This window comes from Myodes glareolus, chromosome 26, assembly GCF_982192425.1.
Source record: "Myodes glareolus chromosome 26, mMyoGla1.1, whole genome shotgun sequence".
Classification (NCBI taxonomy): domain Eukaryota; kingdom Metazoa; phylum Chordata; class Mammalia; order Rodentia; family Cricetidae; genus Myodes; species Myodes glareolus.
In genome coordinates, this window is record NC_142051.1 from 35,053,570 (window position 1) to 35,071,642 (window position 18,073).

Sequence of the window (18,073 nt, forward strand, 5' to 3'; positions counted from 1 at the left end):
CCTAGGCTTACTCTAAACTCCTAAGCTCAGCCATCCTCCTACCCCAGCCAGGTCTACATGCAAACTGCATGTGACTGTATTCTGTCATTTCTCCTCGAGAAGACCTCTGGGAGTTAGTTACTCTCCACCTTGGTTCTTATACCCTGAACTTCTGTCTAAGTTTCTCACCTCATGAAAAGTTTCTTGTCTTAAGGCTTTTTTGTAGCTTTTACTAAATTTGCTCTCTGACCATTTCTCATATATATTCATTTTCTGAATATTCTTTCCTCGGCCTTCTCTTATCTCCCTCCTATCCCTATCAGCCTTCCCTCCACCCTACAATTCCCTTCCTACATTCTCATCTTTTTGTTTTGTAACATAATGCGTTTAAGTAGGGCTGTCTCTGTAACCATGGGTTTCGAACTGTCCATTGGAGTTTGGTGGGTTCCTCTAGTTTATTTATTTATTGAAAGGGGGATGGTCTTGGTACAGGTACAGGGTTCTCAAATTAGTATCTATGTAAATGACCTGGGAGTGTTCAATAGTATTATCTAGGTATCTCTTAAACACTGATTTCTTTCTTCAAAGAGATTATACAGTTGTCAAGGTTAAGGAGAGATGATAGCTTCTCTTCTCTGTCAGCATAATGCTAGACCACATAACATGTCTCATAAAATACTCTGAAACTTAAAGGCCATGGCTTATCACTCTATGGGAAAATGTTCACAATAGTATTTAACCAAGAACTTCTTTAGGCTGGGTCTGTGGGTGCACACCTGTAAATACCAGCACACGGGAAGCAGATGGATCTCTAAGTCTCAGGCCAGCCAGAACTACAAGATTATTTCAGAGAGAATCATTTTAAAATAAAAAAATTGCAAACTGTTATTTCACGTGCCTCAAAAGGACAGATAACTCATTGTGTTCACAGCACACCCAAGCGGTGAAGCCAGCAGAGAAACAAAGACATCTTCAACCAAACAACAACATTCAAGGTCCCCGGCCATGCTTTTCAAAAACAAATTAAAAAATGATGAACACATCAACATTGCATTTCCACCAAAGGCTCTACCTAAATACACTTACTAAAAATGATATTAAGTCTTGTGCTTAGAAGTTTAGCATTCTGAATAAACATACCCAGATGGCATGCTTATCTAGCCCAAAGGGAAAACAAAGTTGCTAGTCTTGCGTTTAAAGAATTTTTCATGGGTAAGAAATTACAAAAAATTACAATTTCTATTCTAGATTACTAGTTTGTGGTTTAAGTCTTACTGCATAATAAAGTTATGATTTTTTTGACATTTAAATGAAGAGCTTAAATTTTTTTGCCCCGCTATAAATTATGTGTTTGTAATGATAGAAAAATTGTGGTAGAAGTTCTTTGTTTTGCTTTGAGATAGTCTCACTGCGAACTCTGCTAGCCTGGAATGCCCTATGTAGACCAGGCTAGCCTCAAATTCAAAGATCTTCCTACTTCTGTCCCCTCCTTCAGGGTACTGTGATTTACTGTAATTTACTACATTACTGTGACTGGCTAGGATGTTTTAACAAAAGCCAGGAAATGGTAAGAGTTAACTTATACTGATTGTTCTGACATAGGAAATAACTCGTGTGAACCATAGCTCTAAGGAGAAAACTTAAAAGACATCTAGAATCAAAGGAAGGGGGAAATGAAGAGTCATAGAGCAATGGAAAGAACACAGGAATACGAGTAGAAAGGTATGGGCTGTATACCAGAGATCCAAGCCAGGATCTCCCTACCTTGGCTTTCTGAAACAAAATCTCCCTAAGTAGTCCAGGTTGGACATACTATTCTTGCCTCAGTGTCCCAAGTGCTGGGATTATAGGTACATACCACTATGACTTGCAAAAACTGGGTTCTAACAGGTCAGATTATCCTGGTTATCTACAACTTCAGTTTCCCAATTTGTAAAAGCTATCTTAAACCCCTAAAAATCACATATTCTGACATACATAGTACTATCTCTCTCTCACACACATGCATACACACACACACACACACACACACACACTTCAACTGATAAAATTCCTAGGGAAGAGTTCCACATGGTATAATAGATAATAGCTCTAGGTCACTGTTATTCACTGGATTGAACTGAGCAATTTCCTAGGACTTAAATCATAATTTACATCTCACATATTTAAAAGTGAATAGAATCCTGGAGTGGTGTTCCATGCTTTTAATTCCAGCACTTGAGAAGCAAAGGTAGCCAGACGTCTGTGAGCTCAAGGTCTGGCTGGTCTATGTAGCAAGTTCCAGGCCAGCCAGTGCTAACATAATAATACTCTGACTCAAATACAACAAAAAAGGGTGAAGTGAGAAGCTGGAGAGAGATGGTACAATGTTGGAGAGGAAGTGACCTGGAGTTTGGATCTCAACACCTACCTAACAATTCTTATGCAGACCTGTAACCTCAGCACTAAGGGAAGCTGAGAAAAGAAAAAAAAAATCACGGGAGTTTGATGGTTTTTAGTCTACCCTCAAAATACACCTGAGCTCTAGGTTCAGAGGCACCCTGTCTCAAAGAAATAAGCAGACAATGATAGAGGTCCTCTATGGATAGGGGAGTGTGCCACCCCATCTTTCTCCACATAATCCCACAAATAAATAATTTAAAAGTGAAATGGCACTATGTTCTCACCCATCAGTTGGTTAAGTATTTGAGAAGAAATAAGTTAGCATTATTACAATAGCAGAAAAATATTATTTTCTAGGATTTTAAGTACCCTGTCCTCTTTCTGGTATACCTACAATTAGTTGATAATCCCTGTCACCACCGGATGTCACTTTTACTCCAAAACAAGTTAACCCAAATTAACCTTAATAATTAGGAATACTGCAACAAAAAAGTTTATCTGCAAAAGATAAATAGCTCACAATACTTCCTAGAGATTTCTGAACGTTTCTAAACTCCAAACAGTACAAAAAGTACAGTAGAATTGCTAAGATCATCTGGAGTTGTTAAAAACAAAATCACTGAAATGTCATTAACACTAATAGCCTTTCAGAATTTACATATGGACAGAAAGGAATACAACTGACAAATAAGAAGAAAAATGTGCTTCCATATGGGTAAAAATACTGGGTTTCTTCTATAAGAAACATTGTCTTACTTTTAGTATCATGAGAATGACTTAAGTTATTTCTCTCATGCAATTAATGAACATTTAACCCATTCAAAGTTATATGGATATTAAGATACTGGTATAACTGTGCATATTTCTTTCATTCACATTGTCTTTCTTTGTCAGAACCAATGCCACTACAAAGGGCCCTAACTCACTAAATGGAGACTTTTCAAACGTAGACACATAGCCCTGTCTCTCCCCACACCCAGGCTGCTGAAAAGAACAGCTGAATCACTGGCACACTGAGTCACTGCTGCTGATGGGATCTAAGACAGTCCTTGCTGAAGCAGAAAGAAGCTGTAAGTATTGACTAGATGAATCATCTGGCTACTTAATGTACATGAAGTACTACTGCATTGTTTCCAAAAATGTGAAGCTTTTGGAGTAGAAAAACATATGCCTACAAAGGACAATTTAGAACGCAACAGAGTAGCTTCAGAAGTCAGGGTAAGTCCAAGATCGCACTGGTGGGGCAGGGAGACATTTGTTTCTCTATTTGCTGAGTTGGAAACAAGCGCTCTCTTTTTTTGTGTTGTTTTAGACAAAGTCTCACTATGAAGCCCTGTGTGACCTAGAACTTACTAGATAGTCTTGGGAAATTCTTACCATTCTTACCCCAGCTCAAGAAAAAAAGACTTAAAGCACAAAAGCAATGTGATAGATGTTAAGTATAATTGAAACAGGTCTAGTCACACTACAACTTAAGTGAAGAATGAGTCATGCACATTTGCATGGATTGGGACTGAAAAAAGCATCTCTAAGAAAATAAATATTAGCTCTAAAAATTTTAGAAATACACCTGTTAGTTGGATTTTCTCAATTGTCTCTGTGAGATTAAAAAAAGAAAAATGTGATGTTTAGATATCACGTCAAATAGGCCACAAAACCTCACCCTCAGTTATTCTTGGACAGTGATGCTTGACTCTAAAGAAACCATTCTCCTAAAAGCCACTTGCCTTTTTCTGAGCAGTTGCAGCTCTCTGTAGCTTCTCTTTAGCCTGATTGTACTTTTCTTCTCGGTCCATGATTCGCTCATGAAGCTTATGCTTTTCTTCCAACCACTGTATCTGTTTTTCCTCCAATGTCCTGTCACAGAACATGGGCAAAGACCAAGGAATTAGACAGCAGTTCTTCCATCAAACAGACACTATCACAAGTGTTCTCAAACAACCTGCCTGTCTGACCACATCCCATCTTTTCAGCTATAGTGACTCTTACATGCTGTATTTAAAATAATATAGACACTATATTTACACTAAACCCCTAGAGTAAGGTACTTCTGTCATCTTCTAAATAAATGAGGAAACTGAAGTTAGAGCAACTAAGTTGCATAAAGAAACATATCTATTTATTGTCAGGATAAGCACTTAAAATCTGAACAATGATTATAAACACCAAGCTAAGAAATGTATCTACTAAAGGCAGTTAAACGTCAAGTCTGATGTCAGGTGTGGTAGCAAACACCTTTAACCCCAGCATCCCAGAGGCATAGGCAATTTGATCTCTGTGAGCACAAGGCCAGCCTGATCTACATAGCAAATTCCAGAATAGCCAGGGCTACATACAGAGATCTTATCACAAAAACAAAACTAAACAAAAAAAAACAAGCTAAATATTAAGTTTTAATGAAAATTATTTTTCTGTGTAAATTTTGTATAAATTATATTTTAAGTTATATGCTAGTAATAATATAATTTAAAAGTTACTCTGCATACTTATCAATAATATGAATTTTATCATCAATACTATATGGCCATTAAAAATAAAAATAAAAAATGTTAGATTGTTTGTCTAATTACTCATACAGATTTTAAGTATATTAGCTGGAACGAAAGTTAAATTCTACTGATCTAGAAATCCAGTATTGTGTTATGTCTGAAGCTGGGCACTGAGAACATAACTCAGAGTCCTGCACATGTGAAGCAAGCACGTTACTGCTGAGCTACGTGGAGCAACGCAATGGATACCAGTCTGAAACCAAAGTGAGTCACCTAATCCGTCAGCTACACGGTGTGCCATTAGAATTCTTATACTCATTTTAATAAAATATTTGAGGATCAAAAGATACACATTTCTTCTTTGACAAAACAGAAGAAGTAGTTAGAGCCTCTGGAATGTCACAACACAGTATAGAGATGCATCTTTCTAACTGCCTTCACCATACATAAAACGCCATCTATAAAGCATAGACAAGCCTTAAAATATGAAAAACAGAAAAACTGAAAAGTTTTATGTGGTAAAACTGATTTAAGAACAAATTTGGAGAAAACTGTCCTATAAATAAATAAAAACAACATGCTATAAAAAAACAAAGCAACTATAAAGCAGTATTCTATATTTATTTGTTTTTGTGCTGCCAGGGATCAAATCCAAGGCCTCTGTACAACGGCCCATCAACTGTACTGAGCTACACCCCAGCCCCACTTTACCACATGCTAGCAACCTCTCAGAAGTATAAATCCTGAGCACGGCCAGCACATTTTCCTTACCAATTTACTGTCTACGACCAGACAATTCCAAGGTGAAAAGAATACAAATAAGTAAATAACTTTTCAAAAGGGAAATCCAAAAGGCAACAGAGAAGGAGAGAGACAGACATAGACAGAGCACAATCCCACAACCAAATCATTCTGTTCTCTGGCATTCAAAACAGATTTGGGAACCATGTTCTGGTCTGCTCAATGAATAAAGGTTTTTCTTTAAGAGTTTTTAGGAACACTGTGCTCAGAATTTTAAAGGTCCTTTATCCATGCCTAAAACTTTTAAAAGCAATTTAGGAGCAAAAGTTCATTTTAAAAGAAAGAGAAAGTACACAACCTACAAATACACTCTGTTTTAATCATCAATAAAATATACTTTATACAGTAGAAAGAAAAAATAGTTTGTACATAATAAAGGGCAAACTCTACTTTTCAACTTCTAGTTGTGCTTTTTCAGCTTGGCTTCTTAAATTTCGGCATTCTTGTTTTAATCTCTCCACCATGTCCTTCAACATTTGGTTTGAATTCAGCAAGTCATTCTCTGACTGTGTCAGGGAGGTCACTCGGATCTGCAAATGACTGATTTGCTTGAAAGAAAAAGAGAGAGAGAGAAAAAAAAAATAAAAAGACACTAAGACATTCATTAAGGGATGTGAGAAGCAGGTACCTCCCAGAAATGGCTCTCCCAAGGGCGCAGGGCCCACAGGGTGTCCTGTGTCATCTCTCACTATCCCCACAGACTCAGTATCATACACTGTATTGAAGGCTTGCGGCATTAGGAAGGTTGAGAGCAACTGCTCTAGAGTCGTCTATCAGCACATGTATGGAACTTCATCCCCAATCTCCCTTCACATGGAAGCACGCTTTCCTCATAGTATGCTGGAGTTATAGATCTAATGGCTAGAAAGACTCAAACGGCTTTAAGTTGTGATTAAATAGACCTCACTAGGGACAATTATATATCACATTCTTCATAAGCCATTTTTATTTTATAAACTAATATATGTCTTTATTTTTCTTTCACTACAACTTCTCTTTAGGAATTCTCTGGAAGACCTTTCAGAGTTTACTGAATCACGCGACAGAAATCAAAAGAACCCACCATCAGCTAAGATGCAGCTCAGTACAGGATACTTGTCTACTTAATAAGCACAGAAGCCTGAATTTGGTCTCCCCGGTGCTAGCATCACAGGCAGTACCACCGTGCCCAACAAGAAGCAAGATTCTCAGTTAGTTAAGTGGCGGGGGGGCATTATATGGCTGATTGTATAAAAGACAGCACTATACACATCTATGGAGCAATTACTACAATACAGTAATATGGTGTGTCTCAGAGTTCTATTTTAGAATAAATTTCTTCATGTAGAACTTACTCCTTTTTTTTAAAACCGAGGTAGATAGCATTAACTCTATATTACAACTTTTTAACTAAACAACCTTCAAGAAACTTAACTCTAGATTTAGGATGACAGAATGTCTAAGTATTACAGCCATGTCTCTCAGCGAAAAAATATTGTACCCTACTGGCTAAGGCTCCCTAACTGCACATGCAAGCAATGCCAGGTGACATGTAAGCACTGTGACAAGCAAAGTAGTAGTTAGTATCTCCTTGAAGTGCAAAAATTCTAGGAGAAAAGAAATACTTAAAGCAAAAAGAAAACAGAACTCAGAAACAAATAATATTATGCATTTTATCCAACATTATATAAATATTTTCTTTAACCTAAAAAATTAATTTCAAAAACAGGTGGTGGTGGTGGTGCACACCTTTAATCCCAGCACTCGGGAGGCAGATGCAGGCGGATCTTTGTGAGTTCAAGGCCAGCCTAGTGTAAAAGAGCTAGTTCCAGGACAGGCTCCAAAGCTACAGAGAAATCCTGTCTCCAAAAAAAGGCATACATGAAGCAGAACACTGTGTACAAATAAATAAATAAATGAATAAATCTTAAAAAATAAAAAATTAATTTCTTCCCATGAATATAACTCTTAAACTTTATACAGATAAGCAAGAAAAGAAAACCACTCATTAACCCATCACAGAAAATTCAGAATGTCAAAAATTGTCATTTTAATAAAAAATTTATCGCAGGCCATAACATACCAATATATTAAGCAAAAGTAAAACAAGTCGACTAAGCTATAGCAGAACAAATTGAAACATCTTATCTTCATATAACAGCTTTAAAAGTATATTATCAATTATGGTGATTGTATTACAAAGTATTAAATATGAGTAAATGCAATAACTACATAAAAGAGACTTAAAAAAGAAGCATCTAACAAAATAAAAGCAAAATGTGTATTACAATCACACCTGTTTCAGTTCAGAATTTTCAAGTTTTTCTTTCTCTGCCTTTTCAGTATTCACAATTTGTTGCTGAAGTTTTAACCTAAAAATCACAAACAAACAAAAAGATTATGAATCCATAATTCAATTATTTCACTGAACTGGCAATCATTATACTGATTGACTACAGGCATTATACTGAATCCAAAGCCTAAATATTTAGACTCCCAGCAGCTACATTGTGTCCACATAAAACAGCACGAATTACTTCTCTTGGAACAGGAACTGGAGAATGGAGGGGCATCCCTTCTACTGTGGGTACTGGGGAATACTACATGCAGTCACTGATGGCAAAGATGCTAATAAACATAGAGAACAGCCTGAACAGCCTGGCCTTCAGTGGAAACGTTCAGGATGTGTGCTCGCCACACCAGAAGCTAGTTCAGAAGCCACTCGTGACCTATAAAGCATACAGAGTCAACAAAATGCTACTTGGCTTTCACTTTACAAGGTTACAGTTCTAAAAGAAAATTAACTAGCATAGAACACTACCCGACACTCTCTAAAGAACCTCATAATCTTCCATCCCTGAGCTAAATGGTCAGTAGAGAATATGATTTGCAAGGCCAGCCACAGCTTTTGTGACATTTACAGGAAAACATGCTAATTAAGTTTAACAGGATGGGGCCCTCAAATTTCTCCTTTTAAAACTTAGCTTACAGTATATAGTCCGCTATCCAGGGAAGTCAGGGCAAGAACTCAAGGAATTAAAGTGGAGGCCATGGAGGATCTGTTTACTGGCTTACTCTTCATGGCTTAATCAGTCTGCTTTCTTATAAAACCCAGGACACCTGCCCAGAGCTGGCCCTACTCCCTATATGTTGAGCCCACATCAATCATTCATCAAGAAAACTGCCCAAAGACCAATCTGATGGAGGCATTTTCCCAGTTGAGGTCCCTCTTCTCAGTGACTCTAGTTTGTGTCAAGCTGAGAAAAAAAACCTAACCAGGATGAAAAGGAAGTTGACAGATTAGAAGGAAGAGAAGCACCAGGGCTACCAGCGTCAGTGTCTCCAGTGAGGGAAAAACAACTAAAGAAAAGAAGAGGAAAAAGAACAGAGATAAACTAGACGCAACAAATATCAAGGGGAAAACCATTTTAACCAAACTTGGTCAAAAAATGATCTGCAAACAAGAATAGAGTTTCCCGTCAAATAGGTCTTTCACTTCCTTGGTTAGAGTTACCCCAAGATATTTTATACTATTTGTGGCTATCGTGAAAGGTGATGCTTCTCTGATTTCCCTCTCTGCTTCTTTATCCTTTGTGTATCGGAGAGCAACTGATTTTTTGGAGTTGATCTTGTATCCTGCCACAATACTAAGATGTTTATCAGCTGTAGGAGTTCTTTGGTAGAGTTTTTGGGGTCGCTTATGTACACTATCATATCATCTGCAAATAACGAAAGTTTAACTTCTTTTCAATTCAAATCCCCTTAATCCCCTTATGTTGTCTTATTGCTATTGCTAGAACTTCAAGCACTATATTGAAGAGGTATGGAGAGAGTGGACAGCCTTGTCGTGTTCCTGATTTTAGTGGAATGGCTTTGAGTTTTTCTCCATTCAATTTGATGTTAGCTGTCGGCTTGCTGTAAATAGCTTTTATTATATTTAGGTATGATCCTTGTATCCCCAATCTCTTCAACACCTTTATCATAAAGGGATGTTGAATTTTGTCAAAAGCTTTTTCAGCATCCAATGAAATGATCATATGGTTTTTTTTTCCTTTCAGTTTATTTATATGATGTATTACATTGATAGATTTGCCTATGTTGAACCAGCCCTGCATCTCTGGGATGAAGCCTACTTGATCAAAATGGATAATTTTTCTAATGTGTTCTTGGATTCGGTTTGCCAGTTTTTTATTGAGAATTTTTACGCGAAAGACCTATTTGACAAGAACTTTAAGTCTTTGAAGAAAGAAATTGAGGAGGATACCAGAAAATGGAAGGATCTCCCTTGCTCTTGGATTCGGAGGATCAACATAGTAAAAATCGCAATTCTACCAAAAGCAATCTATAGATTCAATGCAATCCCCATCAAAATCCCATCAAAATTCTTCACAGACCTTGAAAGAACAATAATCAACTTTATATGGAAAAACAAAAAAACCCAGGATAGTCAAAACAATCTTATACAATAAAGGAACTTCTGGAGGCATTACCATCCCTGACTTCAAACTCTATTACAGAGCTACAGTAATGAAAACAGCTTGGTATTGTTATAAGAACAGAGAAGTTGACCTATGGAATCGAATAGAAGACCCGGACATTAACCCACAAACCTATGAACACCTGATTTTCGACAAGGGAGCTAAAGGTATACAATGGAAGAAGGAAAGCATCTTTAACAAATGATGATGGCATAACTGGATGTCAACATGTAGAAGAATGAAAGTAGATCCATATCTGTCACCATGCACAAAAATCAAGTCCAAATGGATTAAAGACATCAACATTAATCTGACCACATTGAACCTGATGGAAGACAAAGTGGGAAGTAGTCTACAAGACATGGGCACAGGAGACCACTTCCTAGGTAGAACCCCAGTAGCACAGACAATAAGAGAAACAATGAATAAATGGGACTTCCTGAAACTGAGAAGCTTCTGTACAGCAAAGGACACTGTCACTAAGACAAAAAGGTTTCCTTCTGACTGGGAGATCTTCACCAACTCCTCATCAGACAAAGGTTTGATCTCCAAAATATACAAAGAACTCAAGAAACTAGACACTAAAACTCTAATTAACCCAATTTAAAAATGGGATACTGAACTGAACAGAGAATTGTCAACAGAAGAACTTCGAATGGCCAAAAGACACTTAAGGTCATGCTCAACCTCCTTAGTGATCAGGGAAATGCAAATCAAAACAGCTTTGAGATACCATCTTATACCTGTCAGACTAGCTAAAATCAAAAACACCAATGATAACCTATGCTAGAGAGGATGTGGAGTGAGGGGAACACTCATCCATTGTTGGTGGGAATGCAAACTTGTGCAGCCTCTTTGGAAATCAGTGTGGCGGTTTCTCAGGAAACTGGGAGTCGACCGACCTCAGGATCCAGCAATTCCACTCTTGGGAATATACCCAAGAGATGCCCTATCATACTACAAAAGCATTTGTTCTACTATGTTCATAGCAGCACTATTTGTAATAGCCAGAACCTGGAAACAACCTAGGTGCCCCTCAATAGAAGAATGGTTAAAGAAGGTGTGGAACATATATACATTAGAGTTTTACTCAGCGGTAAAAAACAATGACATCTTGAATTTTGCATGCAAATGGATGGACATAGAAAACGCTTTACTGAGTGAGGTAACCCAGACCCAAAAAGAGGAATATGGTATGTACTCACTCATAAGTGGATTCTAGCCATAATTAAAGGTCTTTGAGCCTATAATTCGTGATCCTAGAGAAGCTCAATAAGAAGGTGAACCTGAAGAAAATCATAGTTATCCTCCTGGATATTGGAAGTAGACAAGATTGCCAGGCAAACTTGGGTGCACGGCGGGTGGGGGGTGGATGTAAGGGGAGATGGGTAGAGAAAGGGAGAAGGGGAGGATTCGGCAAAGCTTGGGGGAATGGGATGGGTGGGATGGAGGAAGGATGGATATGGGAGCAGGGAAGTAAATATCTTAATTAATGAAGCCATTTTAGGGTTTGCAAGTGACTTGATTCTAGAGAGGTTCCCAGGACCAAGGAGAGGTCCCCAGATTGTTCCCTGGGCAGCAGAGGAGAGGGTGCCTGAACTGGCCTTGTCCCATAGCCATACTGATGAATATCTTGCATATCACCATAGAACCTTCATCTGGCGATGGATGGAAATAGAGACAAAGACCCACATTGGAGCACTGGACTTAGCTCTCTAGGTCCAAATGAGGAGCAGAAGGAGGGAGAACGTAAGCAAGGAAGTCAGGATCACAAGGGGTGCGTCCACCCACGAAGATGGTGGGACTGATCTAATGGGAGCTCACCAAGGCCAGCTGGACTGGGAGTGATGGAGCATGTGATCAAAATGGACACTCTGAACATGGCTGGCAATGAAGGCCGACTGAGAAACCAAGGACAACGGCACTGGGTTTTTATTCTACTGCATGGACTGATTTTGTGGAAGCCTGGTTTGTTTGGATGCTCACCTTTATAGACATGTATGGAGGGGGGAGGACCTTGGACTTCCCATGGGGCAGGGAACCCTATTGCTCTTAAGACTAGAGAGGTAGGGGAAGGTGGGGAGGGGGAAGGAAAAGGGAGGCAGGGAAGAGGTGGAAATTTTTAATAAATAAATTAATAAATTAAGAAAAAAGAATAGAGTTTCCCATTGCCGATTTCCTTGGTTGATTCTTTGTTTGAGAGGAAAAGATGGATTAATTTCCACTTAGAGGGATTAGGTTGTATGCCCTCACAGAATTCAGTGGGTGTTGTGGGAGTAACTTCTGCTGCCTCAACCAATAGTCGCTGAAATACGAGCCCACAGTGCAGCAGGGAGCGACTTCCGCTCCGTCAGCCAATAGCTGCTGAAATACCAGCCCACTGGGGCATGGTATATTTCTCTTTTAAAAAGAGAAGCAGATCCGGATCAGGCCCTCTTGGTTCCGGCTCTTGGTTCTGGTGCTTGCTCCTGGCTCCTGCTCCCGGCTCCTGTGACTTGGCTCCCTTCCTGACGGTTTATGGTGTATGTAAGTTTTACCCCCCAAAATAAATAACCCCTTAAAACATAACTGGTGTGGGATTGATTCGCCGATAATTGCTCCCCCCCAAAAAAGAGGGATAATTGGATTATGGGATAATAGCTTTGTACTTGTGAGTTATTGTTTTTAGACAAATATATTGGTATTGATTCTTATATATTGATACAAACTTAAATTATGTTGACTATTTTATGCATGCATGCTTCTACCTCTGTTTAAAACATTTTTATGTATTGACATATATATATTGTATTGATATATGTATATTCTACCATATTGCATTGTACACTTCTACCTCTGATTAAGATACTTATATATTGCTTATGTATTGATATATATTTACCATATTACAATGTATACTTGCACATTGTTTATATTTGGAGGTCATATTGTCCCCATTTATTGCACAGTTGTTTACTATTTCAGTCTTTAAGTTAGATAGATATTGAGAATAATATAGATCAATAGTCATCTAAGTTTGTCATTTATAATTAGACTAATCAGGTTCTTTAGATACATAGACATTATATTCAGTATAGATAGATAATCTTCAACCTCTTCAAAGAGCTGTAGAAAATGGCCTTTAATCTAACTCAGAGTTCTGTGGTAGGGAAACACAATCGCTCCTGGCAACACTGATCTATTCCCGAGAAAATGTTGAGCACCAAAGACACTCCACCTGGAGCCTTTCTTCTTGGCAGAACTGGCCTTTGGGTAAAGAAATGCCCATACCTCAACTACTGACAGAGTTACAGAGTATCCGTAAATGGATAAAACAGGACTGTCATATCCTGCCAAGACAGGATAAGATAGTTTTAAAAAGTTCCTTGCCTTTAAAAATGGTATGTCAGTTACGTTAGGCCTTAGCCAAAGTTGGTTGCTTCAACGCTGCAAACGTGATTTTGGGTGTTTGCCCAGGTAGCCAGTTGTCTATGTGATTTGTTACATGTTCTGGAAGTTTGATTGCACTTCCTAATTACTCAGGTAACATGATTTCCCTTCTCAGATCTTTGATGGGATTGAAGATTATATAAACGTAATTACTTTCTTTTCATGACGTGGCCAAGTTATTTCTTATACAAGACTTAAGCTAGTTAGAATAGGATATTTATATTTATTGTATATAATTGTGTAGGTTTGTACTTACTGTATATAATTTCGTAGTAGGCTTAGAACTCTCTTACTTAAACAAAAGGGGGAGGTGTTGTGGGAGTAACTTCTGCGGCCTCAACCAATAGTCGCTGAAATACGAGCCCACAGTGCAGCGGGGAGTGACTTCCGCTCTGTCAGCCAATAGCTGCTGAAATACCAGCCCACTGGGGCATGGTATATTTCTCTTTTAAAAAGAGAAGCAGATCCGGATCAGGCCCTCTTGGTTCCGGCTCTTGGTTCTGGTGCTTGCTCCTGGCTCCTGCTCCCGGCTCCTGCGACTTGGCTCCCTTCCTGATGGTTTATGGTGTATGTAAGTTTTACCCCCCAAAATAAATAACCCCTTAAAACATAACTGGTGTGGGACTGATTCGCCGATAAGTGAGAGGCTTTAAAAGGGATCCAAACCACTTTCTAGATTTTTCTAACCTGAATAGACAAGCAATTGTTCTGCTTTCATTTTGACATATCATACTTGCCTTACAGAGAAAACAGGAGAAAATAGGACAACAAGAAAAAAGAGGGGAAAAAAAGAAAGAAGAAGCTTCTATTTGCTCACAACAGTGCAAACCCTGTGCTTTCTTTCTACACTTATGTCAGCTAACAAAGTCTCTTTATTTTCTTGTAAGAGTTTGTGTTAGAACACTATAGTTATGGGAAATGGACTCACATTTAATCTCCTATAATTTTTACGCAATTAAATTTACAGGTAACTTTATAAACTTCAAGAACTGAACAAATAAGTAGTACAGCAGTCTTCTGAAATACAAAATGTGTGTGTATGTGTGTGTGCATGCATGCATGTGTGCATGCACATTCAAGTACACACACACATGCACTGTCTATACAGGCACATGTGGAGGTCAGACTCCAACACTGGAAGCCTTATGCAAAGGCTTCTCCACCTTGTTCTTTGAGGCAGGGCATCTCACTAAACCATAAACTCGCTCTTCTGACTAGTCTGACTGGCCAGCCAGTCCTGGAAACACTTGTCTTTGCTCTCCACTGCTGGCATTACAAGGGAGCACTACCATGCTTGGCTTTTTATGTGGGTGTCGTCAGGGATCCAAATCCAGGTCTTCATGCTTGTGCAGAAAGAATTTTACCCACCGAGCCATCACCGCAGCTGCAATGGAATACTTTTTAAACTATTATTCTTTACACTATGGCAGATTAGTGGTGAAAAACCACTTTAATAAAAACAAAACACTAGTAAATAATAACTTAAAGCACCTGTAAGGCATACATTAATATCTAGATCATCAGCTACTTATCATAGGTATTATTTTCAAGGAATGGACTTTTTCCTGTCAGGGCTCTTTTTTTTTAAAACCCTAGATTGTCTCTGACCTACCACATATTCTACTAAACAGAAGCTACAATTATAGTTATTTTAGTTAAAAATAAACACAGTTGGTTGATATGATTAGATTTTAAAGCAGTAAATAAGAATTGATATCACAATTCTGAAACATTCCAAAGAGGGAAAATTTATACAATTGCGGGGCGCCATCCTGTCCAGCAGGAATGAACGCCACCAAAAACGAGAATTCCTTCTCTGGTCACATCTTTATTTGGAGCATTCCCTTGAGGAAAATTGGGGGAAGGGACGATAGAGCAGGGACGAGAGAAAGCTTAGAGAGAGCGTTGGGCCCCGAGGCAGCTGCTTTTAAACGGCGGAGCAGCCTGAACGCTGTCCCGATTGGTCAATGCCACTCTGCTGGTCTGAGCATGTGCAGGCAAGGGTGCAGGCAGGGTTGCTCAGCCCCACGTGGCTACCTCCAAACTGCAGGACCACCTGTGCCTCCAGGTGGCTCCCAACATCTCCCCCTAATTATTGTCTTTAAGAGCAATAAGGCAAAACTATTTTCCAATCTGGTCCCCACCTAGACGCAGCATGCCAAGGATATCTCTGCTCCCACCCATTCCTAAGGAAGGAAAAGGCAAAGTAGAGTAAGAGATAAGAGGTTGCACAGGGTGTTGCTCAAGTCGATGGTGTGAAACAGCTGCTCTTGGCACCGCCCAGAAGGTCATCTCTGCTGTCTCCGCATGAATCTTCCACAGCAGGACACTCAGCATCCACTGGGTCGTCTTCTTTATCTCTCTGGTCGGTCTCGCTGGCATCCAGATGTATGTCAGCATTCCTAGAAAAACATAAACAAAACTCTCCTCCCAAATTAACATTTAAGAGTATTAAAAACTCTCAGTGTAAAAATTCAGCACAATCAGTACTGGAAGTAGGCTGGTTTTGAACTTAGAGACCTGTAGGTCTCTGCTTCAAAAAGCAAATCTTGTTTGCCTGTACCAGCAAAATTTTGAATTAAAAATTAAGTGTATAGAATGCAAGAGAAATCCTTTCTCTGGGGGAAGCTGTCACTGGTAGTGTATTCCCCCTCTTATGTCTAAAAACCAAAGCAGTTGTCACTGGGAATTGAACTCAGGACCTTTGGAAGAGCAGGCAATGCCCTTAACCGCTGAGCCATCTCTCCAGCTCCCCTATTCAGATGGAAAAACCTCTAGGTAGCATTGTTTATCTCACCAGGTGCCTCAGGCAAAAGGTCCGCCTTTCTTTGTTACCTAGGATACGGTAACCAGGTAAACATGCCTTTATTATGATAATCACGACCAGTTCTTTGAGGGAGAATGGACGTTGCTCATCAATCTGGCTACTTCCTGCTGACGAAGGGACGTTGTTTGGGGGATAAATGTTTTTATCTGACTGAATTTTTGGCGACAAATGTTTTTATCTGACTAAATTCTTGGCGACCTTGACTGAGGGCGGCAGCAGCGGAGGCGGCGGCTGCCACAGCTCCGCCTCTGAAGCCCATTATGGCGCGCTCCGCATGGCCCGAAGGCATGGCTCCGCCCCGGGCCGTGGGCGGGCTCGCCGGTCATCCCGTAACTGCGAACTGTACCTCAGCCTCACCTCAGGCATTGAATTCGCACCGCCAAGCTCCGGCGAGGGGGGGCATCCGCCCACCCGTGGGGGGGCTTCTCCTGCCCGGTCCGCCCGCCGCGCAGAGCCCCGTTCTCTGGGAACTCATCTCCGCCCGCCCATGATGCTATGGAAACACAGTTTTTCCGCAGAGCCGATTCAGCTCCTCTTTGCCTTCTATGGCGCCGCTGCTCACCACGCAGCTTCCGCCTCAGTCAGGCGAGTCCGCTCAGGTGCTGAAAAAGTCCTCCAAAAACCATAGCCCCGCCAGAAGGCCTCTGATGTCACACGGACTTTAGCCCGCCCGCGACCTGGCTATTCGCAGGCCTCCAGCAAACTCCCCGCCAGCAACTGGTTGCGTCTCCCTCCTGAGTAGCTGGGATCACAGGTGTGCACCACCGTGCCTGGCCCACTTCCGTGTTTCTAATCAGGCATTACCGCTCAAAGGCGGGCCGGCTGCCGCCAGCACTCTCAGCACGATCAAGCAGCTTGTCTTTCTCAGTCAAAAATTAAAGTTTTTGTACGTGAGAGCCAGAGACTGAGCTCTCTTATCAAAATTAGGCGAAAATCACCTCCAAAAGCTCTGTGGCTCTTTAAGAATAGGAAAGGCAGTCTTAGAACACGATCAAACTCGCCTCCCTACGAGACTGTTGCCCCGAGTCTCTTATCAGCGAGTACGCACGGAGGAAGCCGCGGATCTCCCAACCGTAAACCTCGCTTTTTCTCAGCTCCACCTGCACTGAACTTAAGGGATTTTTCTTCCCCGTTGCTTTCTGTACCTTCTTTCAGATACCTTAACTTTGATTTTTTTTTTGTATTTTTTTTTTTCTATTTTAGGCCTATCCTTTGAAATTCCTTTTTACATTTCTTTTCCTCCCCTTTCTGGGGATTTTAACCGACGTCACTCACCGCTCCATGTTCTCAGAGTTCTGAAATTCAAGGCTCTCTGTGCTGGTGTCTGATCTTGGCTTTTTCTCCCGGGCTTTCTCAGGGTCCCCCGGCGTAGTTGTCAGGGTCCCTCAGCGTCCCGGAGTTTCGAGCACCAGTTGCGGGGCGCCATCCTGTCCAGCAGGAATGAACGCCACCAAAAACGAGAATTCCTTCTCTGGTCACATCTTTATTTGGAGCATTCCCTTGAGGAAAATTGGGGGAAGGGACGATAGAGCAGGGACGAGAGAAAGCTTAGAGAGAGCGTTGGGCCCCGAGGCAGCTGCTTTTAAACGGCGGAGCAGCCTGAACGCTGTCCCGATTGGTCAATGCCACTCTGCTGGTCTGAGCATGTGCAGGCAAGGGTGCAGGCAGGGTTGCTCAGCCCCACGTGGCTACCTCCAAACTGCAGGACC

General features: G+C 40.4%; 1 protein-coding gene across 1 annotated transcript in view; it reads right to left on the reverse strand.

Annotated features, from left to right (window-relative positions):
* Cep83 (centrosomal protein 83) overlaps positions 1-18,073 on the reverse strand; it is a 116,170-nt gene that overhangs the window by 15,437 nt on the left and 82,660 nt on the right. Inside the window, exons 11-13 of the mRNA XM_048418625.3 lie at positions 7,927-8,002; positions 6,042-6,199; positions 4,089-4,218 (exon numbers count right to left, since the gene is read on the reverse strand). Coding sequence (XP_048274582.2) covers positions 4,089-4,218; positions 6,042-6,199; positions 7,927-8,002 — 364 coding nt within the window. The remainder of the gene's footprint in view (positions 1-4,088; positions 4,219-6,041; positions 6,200-7,926; positions 8,003-18,073) is intronic.